The sequence below is a fragment of the Nilaparvata lugens genome, chromosome 3 (assembly GCF_014356525.2).
Source record: "Nilaparvata lugens isolate BPH chromosome 3, ASM1435652v1, whole genome shotgun sequence".
Taxonomy (NCBI): domain Eukaryota; kingdom Metazoa; phylum Arthropoda; class Insecta; order Hemiptera; family Delphacidae; genus Nilaparvata; species Nilaparvata lugens.
In genome coordinates, this window is record NC_052506.1 from 55,710,035 (window position 1) to 55,727,897 (window position 17,863).

Sequence of the window (17,863 nt, forward strand, 5' to 3'; positions counted from 1 at the left end):
AATTCAAGTGGGATCCCCAATCACACCCACCGTCAAATTACTTTTGTGTATGAGATATTAAGCCGTTCTCGGACTTTTCACCCACTCTGTATACATCCCGGGTAGTAACAGTCTGAGTTTTCTCAAAATTAATGTGCCATGGTCACTAATTTTTTTTTCATTTAAACTCAATAACTTTCTAATTAATTGAATATTCTTATAAAGCTTTGCGGCTGTAAAAGAGATTTATAATAATTATTGATGACAATAGACAAAAAATGAGGACACCTCCAAACCACTTTCAAAGTTCATTTTTTATTAACCCTGAAATGAATGAAATAGTTCCATTGGATAATCATTGATAATTCTATTTCAATTCAATGGATTAGCTTAATTATTTATTGTACTAATAATATCTCATTTATACTTAATTCTAGCTGCGATCAGTGAATTTAAAATGAATTAGTTTCAAGGTTGACTAATGATAGCTTGGAGCGAGTGAATCTGTTTCAAGAGAATGGCAATAAAACGAGTGTTTGCGAACAGAGCAGAACACAGACTCAGCACTCAGATCAACGTTCCAACTCCAACTCCATTCTCAAACCTCCCCTCCCTGACCTTGATACTCGCCGCCGCCTGCATCTCTACTTGCTACAAAAAATAAACAATTGCTTCTTAGATGCTTCAAACAATAACACACACACACAAACCACACCACAGTAGGCTAGTGTTGCACTGCTGAGTTCAAGCAATTAAAACAAGTGATTAAATCTCAATATACAAGTTGAGATTTGTAATTTGAAATTTGAGATAGTGAAGATTGCAGAATTTTGGGTCTACAGCACTACAGCATTGATGATGAATCATTTTTCCAGGCTTTAACAGTAATCGTTTCTAGAATTATGTAAAAATCAAATGTTTAGATTAGACTTCTTGACATTATTTTGCCTCCCTTTTTTGTTCTCAGTCTGTCATCATATTATATACAATATATTGTTGAAAAATCGTTTCAACCCTCAAGGGAGTTGCATAGTGTAACTAATAGTGATAAACCTTCTGAACGAATCTATTTCAATGTCTTTAAGAATGAAAATTCTATTGGTAAATTTCCAGATTTTCCATTAGTAAATTCCTATAGTTCCAACGCACATTAGCTGGCTTTCAATTGGCTGAAGCTCTATGCCTCCTATTGGCTTGAAGTTCAAGCCCCATTTGGCTGGTTTCTGTCAGATGAAGATGATCCATAAAGCCTCCTCAACACCTAATCATTTGCTATTATTAGCATAAGCTCCTATTGGTTAGTTTTGATTGGCTGAAACACCAGCCAATAGGATGGCTGTATTCTTTCGGAAGACCTATAAGCCTCCTATTGGCTGAAAACTCAAGCCTTCTATTGATTGGATTCTTAGGGCTGATATTATAGATATTTTATTGGCTTTCCACTTTTTGAATACGGTATGAAAATACAATATCAATATTCTTCTTGTTCTTTAGGAAAATGGAAGATGATCGATACGATACAATCTACGACAATACTAACCATTTAAACACTTTACAATCAATAATGCTACTGAAAGACAGAGCTAAAGAGATGAATAAAATCAACGTAAAATTACAAACACATTAGTTTGAAATATAAACTGTAAGTATACAGTAGGCCAAACTAAGGAAATGACTACCATATGAGAGAGCCATTATTATCAAAGGTGGACAACTTCTGTCTGTTCAACAATGAAGATGAGGTTTTATGGAGAGAGAATTCAATATAAATGAATTAAAAAATAAAAGGACATAAGAAAAGAAGTAAGGGGACCTGAGAGAAATGAAAAGAAAAAATGATTGAAAGTTACGTGGGCGGCAGAATAATTTAGATATCCAGAGTGTTTCAGAGTAACGAATAACCTATAAGCAACAAATTATACAGGTTTTTGGTTTTATTTCAAAGATACAAGGACAGACGTAATGATTTTCAAGCTACCAATGGGACACAAAACTGCTCCACCCACTATATTGTTGACGAGAAAAATATAACTAAACTACTAGCAATATAGTAATTAATTCACTAGAACAATTCAATTGAACAATGTCCAGCTGATGGTCAACAATGAACATATTTTTATTCCACTTGTTGAATACGGTACCTATTATTGAAGAAAAATGATAATAATTATTGTTCATTTCTGATATTCTAAACACCAAAATTGTCTAGTGCTGTACTCGTTTTATATTCTGGGACAATACTCACTATTATAATCTAGCTTCAACATACAAAAGATACCTGTTGAATAGGCTACCTGTGTCTGATGTGTTGTTCATCATGATAAACTTTCTACTCAAACACATCATAACTCACGAGGAACTTAACTTCATCAGTTCATAGACAACGAGCATAATACACGAGATAAAAATGGAAACGTGACAGCTCAATGATATTTATGTATCAATTACGAAACGGTACGATTAGGAAATGATCTAACCCCACTGTTTAAGTACAGTGTCACTGTCACGGTCGATTGTATAACAACACTGTCACTGTCATTTTGAATAAATGTTAACATGTCTAAACACAATTTGTGAGCTAATATGAATAATAATCATATAATGTAAGGCCCATTGACGGCTTAAATTATATATTCAGGCGGTGGGACCTTCCCGCAAGGTACTCCCCACCAACAAAAGCCATACGAATTTACTTTTACTTAATAATCATATAAATACTAATATGTGAATATATAATACTAATTACTAAAATGTGAATAATAATTATATAAATACTAAAAATTATGTGAATAAAGATAGTTTTAAACAAAACTCACCATAAGTTAGGACGTGTGTCACAGTTTCCATCGCTACAATGACAGGAGTTTGATGAGATAGAACAACGACAGGCTCGGCTAGCACGACGTGTTGTCTTGAAGTTCCTGGCTGAGCCGGTGTATCCATTTTAAATCACTCACACACTCACAGCAATCAAATTCCGTTCACAATCACATTTTGCCGGCTAGATAGGATAGCATGCGGAAACAGATTACAGCTGACACACGCACTGCGGTGAACTTGTACAGAGCAGAGACCGTGATGCAAGCTCCTATACACCGCCTGCGCCTACCGCCTCATGTGGATGTGATAGTGTAGTAGAGATGATAGAAATACTTTGAAAGCCGCGAGGCCAAGGCTGCGCTAGCGACACCTAGCGGTATCTCTCACAACTAGCGGTTTGAGATGCGCACTAGGCCAAATTCACAGGCACAACTCCAATAAATTTGTACATCACAGTTTGTAAACAAACAATCGACTTGTGCTTGGTTCTGAGACCGTGCTCGACTGCTCGTGCTGGTGAGTGAGCACGGATGTTGACAGAGATAATAGAGCTTGAAATAAAGAGACGTTACCGCAAATTGTGTTGACCGGCTCGTTTGGCTTTTAGCTGATTTGACAGGCACATTGCATCGTCTGGCAGTAGAGATGTACAGTGTACTGAGACCCACAAAGGAACTACCTAAGGGAAGAAATTATTAATAATTATGACCCCATGAAAATCACAGCCCAATATAAAAAAAGTATGGCAAACAAATTATCGTCTGCGTCTGGACATGCTCTTCTCCATCTGTCTGTATTAAAACTCAAAAAGGAATCAAGGGAGGGATTTATGGAGAGGTTTATCATGAAATCATGATACCCTAATATAACAGGAAAATAGTGTAACAACATGCATGTTGAAGGAAAATCATTGGAAGGCTTCTGAAGTGTCTGACATAACTTTTGAAATGACACAGATTTAGCTTTTTGTCAATTTTCTTTTTAGAGGCAAGGGAATTGAAACCCTATAAACTAAACTGTCAATTTATAAAATGATCACTTTTCCTTATGATCCTAAAATCTATAATATGATAGCCACAGCATGAGTTTTACATTTTTCAAGTTACATTTTTCAAAGAGCTTCAGTAATAATAGTATGTATAGAATCTCCAAAGACAGACATCAGAAATCCTCAAATATGCAACATAGTAGGAAAAAATCAATCTTTTAAGAGGCAACTATAAAACAACATTTTCAACGAGAACTTTAGTCTGTTATAAGAATAAAACACTCTACTATTATAATTATACATTGAGATGAAATTTAATGGTTTTAGTCAGCCAGGAGAGGAGACAATCTCCGTTCTCCACTTCACACACATCAAAGCAATAAGCAAAACTTGGATGTAAGTTTCAACTTCTCATTTTTTACTCAATTTTCCCACTTTTTTCAAATACTTCGTACAACTTTAACAGCTGTTACAAGGAGGAAAACGACAGGCAATTCTCTACAAGGAAAACAGTGGGCGAGAATGGCCTATCACTATTCTGAAAATCGTGGGGGCAGAACTTGTCTTGTCTTTTTTGCTCAGACCACTCAGTCTGTTCAACGTTACTTGTTCCAGATAACTTTCGCTGAATAAGTCTCAGCTTGCAGGAAAGAGACAGAGGATGTCCTTGCACATCACCCTATCACTCTCTCTCTCATCTCTCCTACCAACTTCAGCCGATCCTCTCAAGTTCACTCAGTTCCCTTACATTTATCTCCCAAAAGCTCTTGAATAACAAAATACATGAAATATGCCGTATGCAATTTCATATCAGAACTCATAACATCCGTCATTGTGGGACGGAAAATATTGGAAAAATGGTAAACTCATTTTGTTTGAAAGCAGGTAAGATGGGGAATCCCGGAGAAAATGCCAGAAACTCAATTTCTCCTTCAGTCGGTACACGTGTTTCGTATAGAATCAACAATTTTCATCGTGGAGGTTGAATTAAATTTTATAAATTAAGTGTTTGAGAGTATTTCCTCCAACAGTCTTCACATTCATTCTGTATAGATTAAAAGGAAGAATTATGAAGAAGAGGTAGGATACAGGCTGCTAAAATGTTATTTTTCTAATCAACGCTGTGTTTTTGAGCTCTATCACAACTCTTTCTTTATACAAGAATCCAGAATCACGGTTTGTCCTCGATTAATCAAATAAAAAAGATTGTATAGCTTTCAATTGTTTCGACTGAATAATCAAAAAGATTTTTTTATAATTTTAGTGGAATTTTTCTGGAAAATTTATCTAATTTTAGTGAAAAATGTTTGCGAAAAAAATGTTCCAAGGGAAGAAAGATTTTTCAACGATAATTTCACCAATCATGCCAATCATCATGTGCGGCAGTAACGCAATCTTCATAAGGAGCTTTAAAAAACAATTTTTTGTATATTCTGAGTACTATATGAAAAAGCACCCAGAATTTTTCTACTCTTCGGGCAATTAAAGAGGAAATGTCGATATGCCAAAATGTAATGATAGAAGTGGTGGAACAAACCAATTGCCTCGATTACAGAGAAAGGCATGTAACCGAAAATAGAAGGAAAGGGCGATGTCACTAGGAAATGGTAGTTTGCGCATGTTGTTGCATCAATTATTCAACGACTAAAAATCCACTCAATATCAGTTCGGTTGCACTGAACTCAGTTTGAGTGAGGAGAAAGTTGAGAACAGTCGTCGGCAAGTTGGATCAAGGCTGCTCAGTCCCCATCACCACACAAAGTGCGAGCCGCTGACTCCTGTTTAGGGTCAAAGTGTTCCCCCCCCCCCCCACAACAACTTAGGCTAAACTTTTTCGCCAGCTCTACCTCAACAGCAAATCAGTACGGCACATTGCGATTCGCAGCCGTCTCAGGCAAACAACATGCTTCTTCTACAAGGTGTGGCTCTATTCTAAATTTTTATATCAGTTATTTCAAAGATCATTTGAATATTTCATAAAAACCAAAATACCACTTTCAAAGCACTCAATAAGGTAAGAATAATTAATGATACAGAATGCAGCTTCACCTCATAACTTGCAACCTAATTGTATTTGCTGTCTGGGAATTTGGCTCGTTTCTAATATACTACTAAATTTAAAAGAATATTCGGAATACGATACAAAATAATTAAGATTTTCCTCTTATAAAAAGTCCTTAAATAACTGGTCAATGATTGTTCAATTAACTATTGTAGTTGGTTGTTAAATAAGCATTATAAAAACACTAATGGCAATTCAATAATTATAATATTTGATCATTTCTTTATTATTTACTGCAATGTTGACTGAATGGTTCATTGTTAAAGAAATTATTGTTTAGTTAAATGAGAGTTTCAATACGTTATCCTAGTAATATCTCGCATAACAGTATTCATAGTTTCGTTAGACAACCGTTCAAGATGTTCAGTGTACTTCTATTAAAATTTACTCTGAAAGTACCTGCTACTTTACTTTTTTTCAAGGAACTTGGAATTTAAAAAAAAATATTTCTCTTAGACTTGTTCCTGTAAAAATTTTTCATAGTTTCACATGAACTTTCCAAGACAACATATTGAGTCTATTGATTTGCATGCAATTTAAAATACTCGACGTCGAAATTCCAAATTTTTCAATTTCACTGGATGCAAACATATCTATCTATCTACCTCTACAACATTCAAAGTTTGGATAAGTGTTTGTTCTCTAATCCATTCCAGTGTATTAAGCTAATCTTTCTAAATAGAAAATTTTGTTTTCTGAAAACTAAAAGAATTAAACATTCTGAGCTTTGGAGCTTTAAACAAGCCTTTCTCCTCGATTTCTAGAATCGATAATGATCTCTAGAGACCAAAATACTAAATTAAACATAAAAATTGATTAATAAAAAATTCAACTCATAACTTTAGTTTGTATAAAATGAGTTGAGACTTGGCCCTCCATTCGAAGAAATTACAGCGTTGTCAAATTGTGTAGAATTGCAATTTTCTCAAATTTTCAATTTAACCACAGAGTTGTATGTAGAATATCATCTCCGATATTGTAGTAGTGCTAAAAAGTTTCAAAAATAGCATACTGATTGTTAGTCAAAATATAACTATAGATCGAATTAAAATAATCCAGACCCCGATATAAAGGGCATATTCTTCCCGTTATGTTGATATAAAATTCTCACTTATTACGCCCTCATAGTTCTAAGATAAGTGATATTCAAAAGGTAAGCAAATTTTGACGATGTGTCCAATTTCATTAAAAAAATTATTTAATCTTTCAACCCTGAAGGTTTTTCAGCACTACCGTACTGGAATTTCGGAGATATTCTATTCAGGTACAATTCAGTGGTTGAATTCGAAATGTGAGAAAGTTGCAATTTTACACAATTGGCAACGCTGTAATTTTTCCGATGGATGGCCAACTCTAAACTCATTTTATACAAGCTATAACATTGCAGTCAACTTAGAAGAGTAAAAATGAAACAATTTTCCCTATAAGTCCAATGGAGTCTTTCAATTTTCCTATTTATCCTTTTACCTATGAATACTACTGTTGATATCTGAATTCTATAATCTATTGTTAAATATTAATTATCTGATTTTCAAGTAAGGAAACGTTCAAATACAGCACGAAACTCTTCTATCATAACTTTATCGGTACAGAATGGCCAAAGCCTCCACAGAAAAATATTATCCTATGGATATGATGCTTAGTGGTGAACAGACAGCCAATTAATTTTCTTTATGGATAAATAAACAACAAATCTTGTTTGTGGTTGTACAACATATTAACAACAGTTCTAAAACACTTCACTTCATCATCGCAATGATGTTGAATCGTGGAAGTGGGCTCAGCTAGAAAACGATGTTGTGATATTACGGAAGACAAATGGGAGAATGGAAAGAAATTGGCTTGGATTCAAATTTCCTGCTGCCGAAAGCATTCCAATCGTTGTAACGTTGTAGAAGCGCACGAAGGCTAATTCCAATTTCAAAATTCCACACCGAATTCACTTCCAAACGCATTTTGTTGTAATTATTTCACTTCAAGATGAGCCCATTAGCTCAATAATCTCCTTACAAATGGATTCAGATATCATTCAATTGAATGATAAGATAAACCTATGATAAACAATAATGATAAACCTATCAGATTCCTAAAAGTATATTTTGAAAATAAAATATTATTGTTGAAGAATTGAAATAATAATGTATTTTCAATTCAATAATATTTCAAGATTAATAATTGAAATTGATAATTTTAATTCAAATCGGGATGGGGTATGGCTTACGACGCTTATTATTTATTACATCAATATTTTTCAATCAATTATTGAAAGTACTTCTACGTGGTTCTGGACCTACCTAATACTAAATGTGTAATTTTCATAGCTCATTTAAACTCCACAGATTGGGCACATTCATCATGGCTTATTGAAACAACAAAACTGTTTTTGATTTTATAATACATCAAATTAACATCCCAGACACATTCATTCAGACACATATTTATTCTGTTCATATTTCTCACGAATAAAAAAACTCGGGCCTAAAAAACTAACAATAATGTAACAATAACAAAGAGTCTGATGTTATATAGTAATCCTTATACTTTGTGTAATAAAGCAGGCTTTTGTAGATAGCATGAGTCAAGAATTATATCGTAGGGTAGCACGGTACCGTAGCTAGTATTAAAGAGTGATTCTCTCCTTCGTAAAGTGGGGTCTCAGCTGTAGCCTACTACCCCTGAACTTTCATCATGGAAACAACAAATAACATCTCCTACGTATTTTTCATTGTCTTCATTTATTGGTGTAATACTGTAATTGGACTGCGGCGGTGGTATAATTGGGTTTGGGTCTCTCTAGCACTCAGTCAGTACAAATGCTGAAAGAAAAGTGTGCTGCAATATTCTTGACAGGGGAAAAGAGTAAAACTGTTTACCTCCTGAGCTTGGAGAGCATGAGTCTATCTTGATAAAATAATGAAGCCGAATTTATCGAGAAGGTTGCAGCTGGATCTAAAGTGCAGCGAAAGGAAATTTTCACAACTCTAATGAACTAATGAAAAACTGGTAGGACTGCGATACTCAGTTATTCAATGTTATGAGTATTTACACGAATCATGATCCAATATTAGATTTCTACTTGCTTATTATTATCGATTGAGTGATAAATGTCATTAATAGTATATTATTGATTAAGCATCATCAATTTATCAATCAATATTACAATTTCATGAACTTCTAAAATAACAGTTATAATCTTTGAACAATTTCGAATGAAGAGCATGTTACGCTATATTGTTAGAGTACCAGTAGTGGTAATATTGAACCGGTATTTGATTTTATTTTTACAACACTGCTGTCCAATATTATGTTTTCTTTCGTTGTAACTTTTATCCATATTATGGGTTATGACTTTATCAATATACCTAATTCGAACCGATAGAAACAAAACATTATGTACAGGAAAAATTCAATTTGCAAAATAGAAAAAGACGACACCATAACAGTAAAAGTAGAGAAATCAAATAATAGAAGTAGAGGTTCCACAATATTTGAACATGTTTCATTTATATGAAAGATAAGGATAAAATTCATTAAAAACAACGAACAAAAATTATCATATTCCTGTACTACATTGTACACTGAAATTCGGATTAGTGTTGAGCCAGTTGTTTTTATCTCGAACATAAATACAATAGATGACTTGTAGCCTACTTGTATAGATAACATACATAATCACTGTTACATTACGAGTGCTTGCTCAAGGGAAACAAAGATTTGATAACTAGTAAAGCATCTAGCATTCATTAGCAGTACCTATTCAAGACAATTTTTGGAAGCATCAAGTACCGTACAATTCTACAAGCAAGCTTGAACTGATATCGGTACGGTTATTCATTCAACACTCTTAAGCACAAAGTGGTCAATGCTGTTATAAGATAAAATTTCTTTGCTGATAAATTTCTGAATTATTTTGATGGGCAGGTGTTTTCCGAGAGGAGCTAGAGGAGGAGTTCAGACACACGATGCAGGAATACATTCCGTTCATCAGCAAGTACTGGCCATTCATCATCACGGGGCTGGTCTGCTACCTGGCAACCCGGTTCTGTTTCTATGCATTGGGTGATAAGGACAAACGAATTTCAATGTACAACCGAGATGGAGAGCATGAGGGTACGTAAAATCATGATATATAAATAAATTATGATAGTTATAAATTATTATAAATAGGTAGAATGAAAACTAAACTATCATTTCCTTGCTGATGAGGATGCCCAAATGAGTTTGCAATTTGTATAGAGGAATTTTTGTTTATATTAGGCCTAGTGAACAAAATAAAAAGTTGTAACTAAGTCGAGTTATTAAGACATATCATGTCTTAATTAGAATATTATTATATCCATTGTTGTAATCTGCGATGTGGAATAAGGTGGATAAAATAGTCATTAACATCCACTGTTATGGTGGATAGTCCTATAATATCCATTTATATACATTGAGATAAATTTATTTTATGGATGTACATTTTGATGGCCTTTTGATAGTGCTACTCAAATCATATGAATAAATTACAATGACCTAAACTTTCAAAATAGCATTAAGGAGGTTACATCCTTCACTTAAATCACACAATCTAACATTTTCGGAAATATGAGATGATATCAACAAGCAACTAGAACAGGTGTTATCTACACAGAGCAGAGCGGAGCAGAGGGGGCAGAGGGGACAGATAGAGGAAGCACCGCTGCGACTCAATCTAGGACATTGATTGGCTGAGCGCCTATGGCTATGGCAACTACTGTCACAACAAGCGCGTCGCATCACATCGCAATAGCTCAGACTCAAATAGCCGCAAATTATTACCGCCAATTGCCAGTCGATACAACTTCGTTCTAACTACCATCGTAATGGAATGTGCCAACTAATTAACCGTTTCATATTAGAGATGACATTTTCAGATTCTAATTTTGCCTGTATTACAAATCTAGTAAAAACAAAAATAAATTTATAAAATTTATTTGAATTGTTTAAGGTATAAACATATAAACATATTATATGAACAATATAGTTATTCATAATAATAATATTATATTTCACTGATCATTGAAAAACTAAACTATCAATAAATTAAGAGCCATACCATGAATGAATTCTTTTTCGTAACGGCTCCGTTCAACTCATCAACTTTTAGGAATCCACTCACAACTTTGAACTACTGAACATTCTTTCTTCAAATCTGAAATATTGTCACTATTGAAAATAGCGATTTTTATTTAAAATAATCTACTCCCCTTCATTTTTTGAAAAGTTTGCCCCTAGGTTTAAAAAAAACCCAGTGCAGATGCAAATTTATTATAAGTTCCATTGAATTTATTCATTTTTTTATAAATATTATATTTTAAGAGGTTCATTTTTTCAACTTCCAATTGGTCATAAATAAAAGACGAATGTAAATAAAATAATATTTTTCTCACTAAAAGACATACACTTATGATTATCCTTCAACATAATTGCCGTGAAGGTTGAGCATTTTTCATACCAGTGGACCAGCCTACCAAAACCCTACTCATAAAATGATGCCGCCTAATGAGCCTCAAGTGGGCTATGACGTTGTTTTGGAGCTACTCGTTAGTATGGAAGCTCTGCCCTCAAAGTCATGTTTTGAGTTTGGGAAGAAGTCACTAGTGGCCAAGTCAGGTTTGTATAGTGGGTGAGAAGATTTCAAATTAGATTCTCAAAGATTATTCAAGATAGATTATTATATCTATTCTATCTATCTATCCTATTAGATTATTCAAATTAGATTCCCATCTAATTTGCTGGAGAAGCCGTTTGGTTGCACCAGCACTGACTCTTGAGTTGTCATGCATCACGACGATTTCAGAAGTCATTTGTACTGATGTCTTTCATTTTCCGAGACCATCCACGCACATCATCACTCATGACGTTTTCTGCGTGAATTTGAATAATTTTTTGTTCGTTTTATGCTGAGCTATTGCATTTTGCTTGCAAAAACTAATAACGCTACGTAACTAGAACTTGGCGGCAGACTAAGTGAGGTGGCCATGTTTGTGGGTCGACAACTCGACAATTAACGATGTGTCCGCACCGATCACAGGGCATTTAGTGAGGATGATAAGCTGTTCATCAGCTCTGTGTAAGTTGTCCCCCTAATGCTTGTCTGTGTCTTATGATATGAGATTGAAGGTTAAGGTTGAAAAAATTACCCTCGTACAAAAACATTTTAGTAATAAAAGCCAAACATTTTACAAGTTTAAATCTCAATTCATTTATCATCATGAAATATACTGGTATGATGACTGTTTGAAGAACAAAATGAGTATTAAACGTAAGTACGCTGTAATTGGCACTTTTTCTTAGGGTATTTTCCGTTTGTTTCGACTTGGAGTTTACGGTCTTTAGTATCAAAATGTATAATATTGTTGTATACTTCTTTTTCTTAGGACATTTCCCGTTTTTCGACTTGAAGTTTAGTATCAAAATCTATTATTGTTGTACAGTTCTTAGATCGAAGTTTTGTATGACATCTAAGTTATCCAGTCAAAAAGTTAAACCTAGATTTTCAATTATTTCTACAGAAGCAGATCTCGATTCAGATGAAGAAGTGAACGACGATTCGGAAATTGTCCCCGCCTTGCCAGCCGATCTGAAGCACGTTCCTTTCGAGTTCGAAAGGTATTCAGAAGAGGAGTCTGTCAGACGAGCCAAAGAATTCTACGAGTTGGTGAAAACTCGACGCACGGTACGTTTCTTCAGTAAGGACCCGGTTCCATTTGAAGTTATTCAGAATATCGTCAAATCAGCAGGTAATTTTAATTATTGTTGTTGCAATTTGACATTTATATTGAACTTGTAATATTGGAAACTGATGTTTTGGGGAAGATGCTCATGATCTCACTAAGAATTTTCGCTTGAAATTTTAAAATTCACGTTGAGCAAATAATTGATGAAAATTTGACACCTGATAAGGCGTGATTGGCCGAGACTAGTTGTGTCTAAAAGAAAACTAAAATGAGGATATTAGTGATTATAAAATGTAACCTACCTAAAATCTATATGAGAGATTTATTTCTGGATGATGCCCAAAAAAGTATTGACTTTGGCGTGGGTTGAGGGTATATGAGATTAAATTATGAACCATGACCATGATAAGAATGCATGCGCTTGGCGAGGCTCAAATTTTCAATGACTATTCTCTGGAACTTTAACAGAAAATGCCATAATATTTTCTTACGAAAAATGAACTACGGTATTTGTTTAAGGAACGGCACCCAGCGGTGCTCACACCGAGCCGTGGACGTATGTTGTGGTATCCGACCTCGACATGAAAGTGAAAATCCGAGACATCGTCGAAGAGGAGGAAAAGGTCAACTACTTGCGTCGTTTTGGTAATACCCTCAGCAGTGCCGGTACATTTCTATTCTTATAACTAATATTGGTGTTGTAGCAGTTGACATCACGGATTTAGTGTGCTCTTCACGTAGAACGTTAGTTGTAGAGCAGTAGAGAATAAGTTGAATATAGCATTGGAAAAACTTATGATTTTGTGCTTTGTGAATACTTGTGACGGAACTGTACCTCGTTGACAGACTATTTGTAAGTTAATGACTAGATAACAAGGGTGACTGAAATAATTAACTAAGTTACGTGAAAGAAATTGAATAGGCTGCATGTAAGTAAATCGAATTGATCGAGTTAATAATTAGGACTACCAAAGTTATTATTCCAAGTGACATTTTTACCGAACGTAACTACAAAACTTTGAAATTGAAATAATAATTATTAAACGAATAAGCTGTCCAAAATATTTCAACTGGCAAGAGTTCCGTTTTCAACAATAAGGCTGCTAATACTATATTTACAGTTGTATAAAAATTGTTTCATAGAACGATGAGCGAATTGTTTCTTTTTTTCATTTATTTTTCACCAGTTATGTGACTCACTATTATGAGTTATAAGTAAGGTGATATTTGATATCCATGATGTAAGCGACTTGATATTTATATTCTTAAAGCAACTTTTTTCATTAATGATATTATGAAACGCTCAAATAAATGGTTTCCTTAATTTCAAATCGATAATATATGTATATCAGTTGAAGTGTGTAAACTATTTGAGCACTGCAAATTACAAACAGAATATTAGTTTTCAAATTTAAATTATTCTTGAAACAGATACTCTGTTTTGATTATTCAGTTGGTTCGATTATAATAGCTCTATTCAATAAAACAGTAAACTCTACAACAGTATTAGTTGGTTTTCAATCTTTTAAACAGTGAAGATATATGCTAATAGTGCAGTTGATGAGAATCAAAGTATTACAAGGTGCCCCAGAGAAAATTACTTATTTGAAAGGTCAGTAAAAACAAAAGTACTTCAGATATTGTTTTAATTTTTTTATATGAAAATACAATATTTCAATTTTTTCCATGCAGTCCTGAGAATGAGATAAAACCAATGGCGTCCCCCATTGCGCATACACTAATGAAGTCGATTTTTGAAATATCATTGCAGTATATATCGATCGGTATGTTGGCAATGGCGTCGCGAATGTTGTTCTTGAGGAGTGCTATGGTCCGTGGTCGATCGACATAAACCAGAGATTTCAAATACCACCATACAAAATCGCATTGACGAATCGCATGTGGAAATGAGCCTTGTCACTAAAAAAAATGACCGCGTCTTCAGGCAGGTTGTCAATCAGCATATCACATGCATTTTAACGGGCAACAAAATCGCGTTCAGTCAATTATTCTCGAACAATTTATAGGGATGAAGTTGAAGGTCTTCATGGAAAATTCGTCGAACAGTGGATTCAGAAATTCCATAGCAGCTGCGTATTTGCGAGCCGAACGCCTGGGAGAACGCACAACTGACTGCCTCACTCTTTCGATATTTTCTGGAGTTCTGATGGTTCGTTGAAGTCTTTATCTGGGTTTAGCGACACTTCCACACTCCTGCAATGAGTTAACCAACGACAGAATCGAATTATGGCCAGGAACGAGTCTGTGGGGAGGAATTACTCAAATCAAGCGCGGAAGGTGATCGACCATTAGAAAAGAAGCTCTCAACTGCGAAGGCCCGCTGCTCTCTAGACCAGAGCATGATGGCTAATTCACTTGAGGGAGGATAAACTTGAGAACTTCCCCCTCCAGATGCGCCCCCTCCTGCCCCCCTACACGACTAATTCAACGTATGGGATTTTTTTCAAATAAGTAAGTTTCTCTGGCGTACTTGTACTTTATAATATATTTAGTATTTGTTGAGCAAGTTTAATAGAAACAAGGCTGGAGACAGTCCACCAGCAGTCAGCATTTTTAGTTTTGGTCTACAATGAAATATATTGAAGTAAATCAGAGTCCGAGACTTACATTTACTATAAGGATGATAGATGTACGTGAAGTATATACACACTATACTAAATGTACCATAATCGTATACTACAAACACGTGTTTGTAGATTGAACGATCGAAGATGTCTCAATCCAGAGCTAATCTGCCGTTGAAGCAATACTGCCGTACCGGTACTTAAATACTACATACATTATACAATACTGCAAGTTAGTCTACATACATTGGTAGGATGAACGTTTACATATTCATACTCAAAAATGCCTTTTGTAAATGGAAGATGCTTTCATGCTTACCCAGTTCTGTATCATAAAAAACGAAGCGTTGTGGAAAAATGGGTTCAAGTTAAATCATCATGATTTTATGAAAAAATTGCAGGAGAAAAATGGACAGCTGACCTGAAGCCTTTGAGGACAAACTGGATCAAAGAGTACCTGACCACAGCGCCCTACTTGATTCTAGTTTTCAAACAAGTATTCAGCTACAAGGAGGACGGATCAAAGAAGGTTCACTATTACAACGACATGAGTGTCTCAATTGCATCGGGTATTCTTCTGACCGCTATTCATGTGAGTAAACAAATTATGTACATTCAAACATGTGGAGATTTCAATTTATCAATAAATAATATGATTTTGTCATATTGTTGCATTACATGCAACATGCCATTTATATGCAATTGATTCGTGAAATAATTTTTATTTCGACAGTAAGCTATTAGAGGTAAGGGGACTATTAACACTCCCTCAAATGGCAGCACGGTAAGGGAGAAATTTAGTGCGCATACGCTCTTTATTTTGCAATAGCCGACAAGCACCGTCCTCTTCACCAGCCAAACCTACTTTCATGATACATCTTTATAGTCTATACTGTATAATAAATTATTTGTCTAACTGTATTATAATGATAACTTTGTGAGTATTTGTGAAGGTTATCTTGAGGTTGTTTCCATACGGTCTAGTCTTTTTATCGCTAGTCTTTATTTAATCTAGTCTTCTTATAAAGTAATAATGATAATATTGTTTGTTAGTATGCAGGATTGGTGACACTGACCAGCACTCCTTTGAACTGCGGCGGTAGACTGCGCACTCTGCTGGAGAGACCTTCCTACGAGAAGTTGATGCTTCTTCTGCCAGTCGGCTATCCAGCAAACAATGCAACTGTGCCCGACTTGTATCGCAAGGAGCTCGATGAGATTATGGTGCAAATATAAGACCCGGCTTCAAAAATCCCCAAAAATTAAAAATAATGTTTCCAATATCAACAGGGTCTCATGATTATGTAACCAATGGATTCAAGTTGAACACAATCAATCCAAGAGAGCTGGATTGAATTATGCGTAAGGATTACAGAAATTGATTAATAATCACTAGGGAAATTTATGAAGCATCACAAAGAAAGCTGTCTGTGTAAGTTGCCTTTTTCTACGAGAATATAATTTGGCTAATCATTTCTCTCTCTAAATAAAGGGATGGATCAATAATTGAATGCAAAAGAGGTACAGTAATTAGTTGCATAACTTGAACCATGCGTAATACTGGCGATCGAGTAGAATTGGTAAGGAAAAATGAGCCCTTTTACAATAACAGATTATAAATTTGTTCAATTATTCGCAAATACTGCCGAACTCATTAATTTAGATCTTCGATGATATTAATAATGTAATGTTAAGGCAAGTATATTTGCCTTTTAAAAGCTGATTTAATTAAATGAAACATTGGTTTGGATGGATACATTTAATCTTAGGGCAAGTTAGTGTAACTAGGCGTCAAGCTTGTTAGAAAGGTTTAATGTATAAGATGCTAGTTTGGACATTCATCTCAATGTGCTTTATACGTAGAAAAATAAAATTTATATAATTATAGGCCTACTATAATCATAATGCTGCTTCATTAAATATATCATTCAATATACTTTTCTAAATGAACTATATCTGGAAATTAACAATACAAACTCTTTTTTTGAAAATTATTTTGAATTTTCATCATGCTTTGATAATTCGCTTGAAAATAAAATGCACATAGGCATAGAAATTTCAGCACAAATGTTGTTTGCTTGCGAAGTGTTTCTTCTAGAAAATAAGTTTCAAAGTATCTAATGTAACAATAAGTAAATAAGGGATTTTTTGAAATAATTTTCAATGTGTTCATTCTTTCAACTAAATGAACATTATCTGAAAAGTGATGGAAATGAAAAGGAGGTGGGAGATTCAACGTGAGAAACGCAATTCTTCATAGAATTGGGAAGAAAAACTATCTAGTGCTAGTGTTTAGGTCTTAAAAATAAACTAAAAATACTATTCCTCTGATCTTGGTTTGAAAAAGATTGTTTAAATTGGATAGGACAGGTATTTTCGAATAAGTTAAGTAGGTTTTCTTATAATTAAATTCAATTCATGACACTTGTGAGGGTTTGGATATAACATAAATCACATCTATAAAATTTCTATTGTTATTGTAATTACTGTTTTTACTGTAATTTGTAATTATTGTATTTTATATTTTGCTTGAATAATTCTGAAGTATTTGTAATATAGAAATTGAAATATTTTATGAATAGGTGTTGTTTTCTAAAATCAAAAGCTTCATTTAGTACCAACACCATTCTCAATTTACAGGAATGATTTAAGAATTACGTTTCATCATTGTCGACTGTCAAATATCTATGAAGGAAATAAGTTAGGAAAGTAAGAGAAAAAAGGAATA

At 34.3% G+C, this 17,863-nt stretch overlaps 1 protein-coding gene across 6 annotated transcripts; it reads left to right on the plus strand.

Moving 5' to 3' along the window:
* The first annotated feature begins 5,471 nt into the window (after window positions 1-5,471).
* LOC111064574 (iodotyrosine deiodinase 1) lies at window positions 5,472-17,735 on the plus strand. 6 transcript variants are annotated; one of them, XM_022352324.2, is made up of 6 exons: window positions 5,472-5,706; window positions 9,771-9,959; window positions 12,386-12,613; window positions 13,070-13,216; window positions 15,537-15,727; window positions 16,189-17,735. In XM_022352324.2, the coding sequence occupies exons 1-6, from the start codon at window positions 5,691-5,693 to the stop codon at window positions 16,369-16,371; spliced, it is 954 nt and encodes a 317-aa protein (XP_022208016.1). In that variant the 5' UTR covers window positions 5,472-5,690; the 3' UTR covers window positions 16,372-17,735. The 6 variants fall into 6 exon arrangements, with proteins under 6 accessions (XP_022208016.1, XP_022208017.1, XP_039280022.1 ...); XM_022352325.2 differs by having other exon boundaries at window positions 13,070-13,195; XM_039424088.1 differs by having other exon boundaries at window positions 5,595-5,801; window positions 13,070-13,195.
* The last annotated feature ends 128 nt before the right edge of the window (window positions 17,736-17,863 follow it).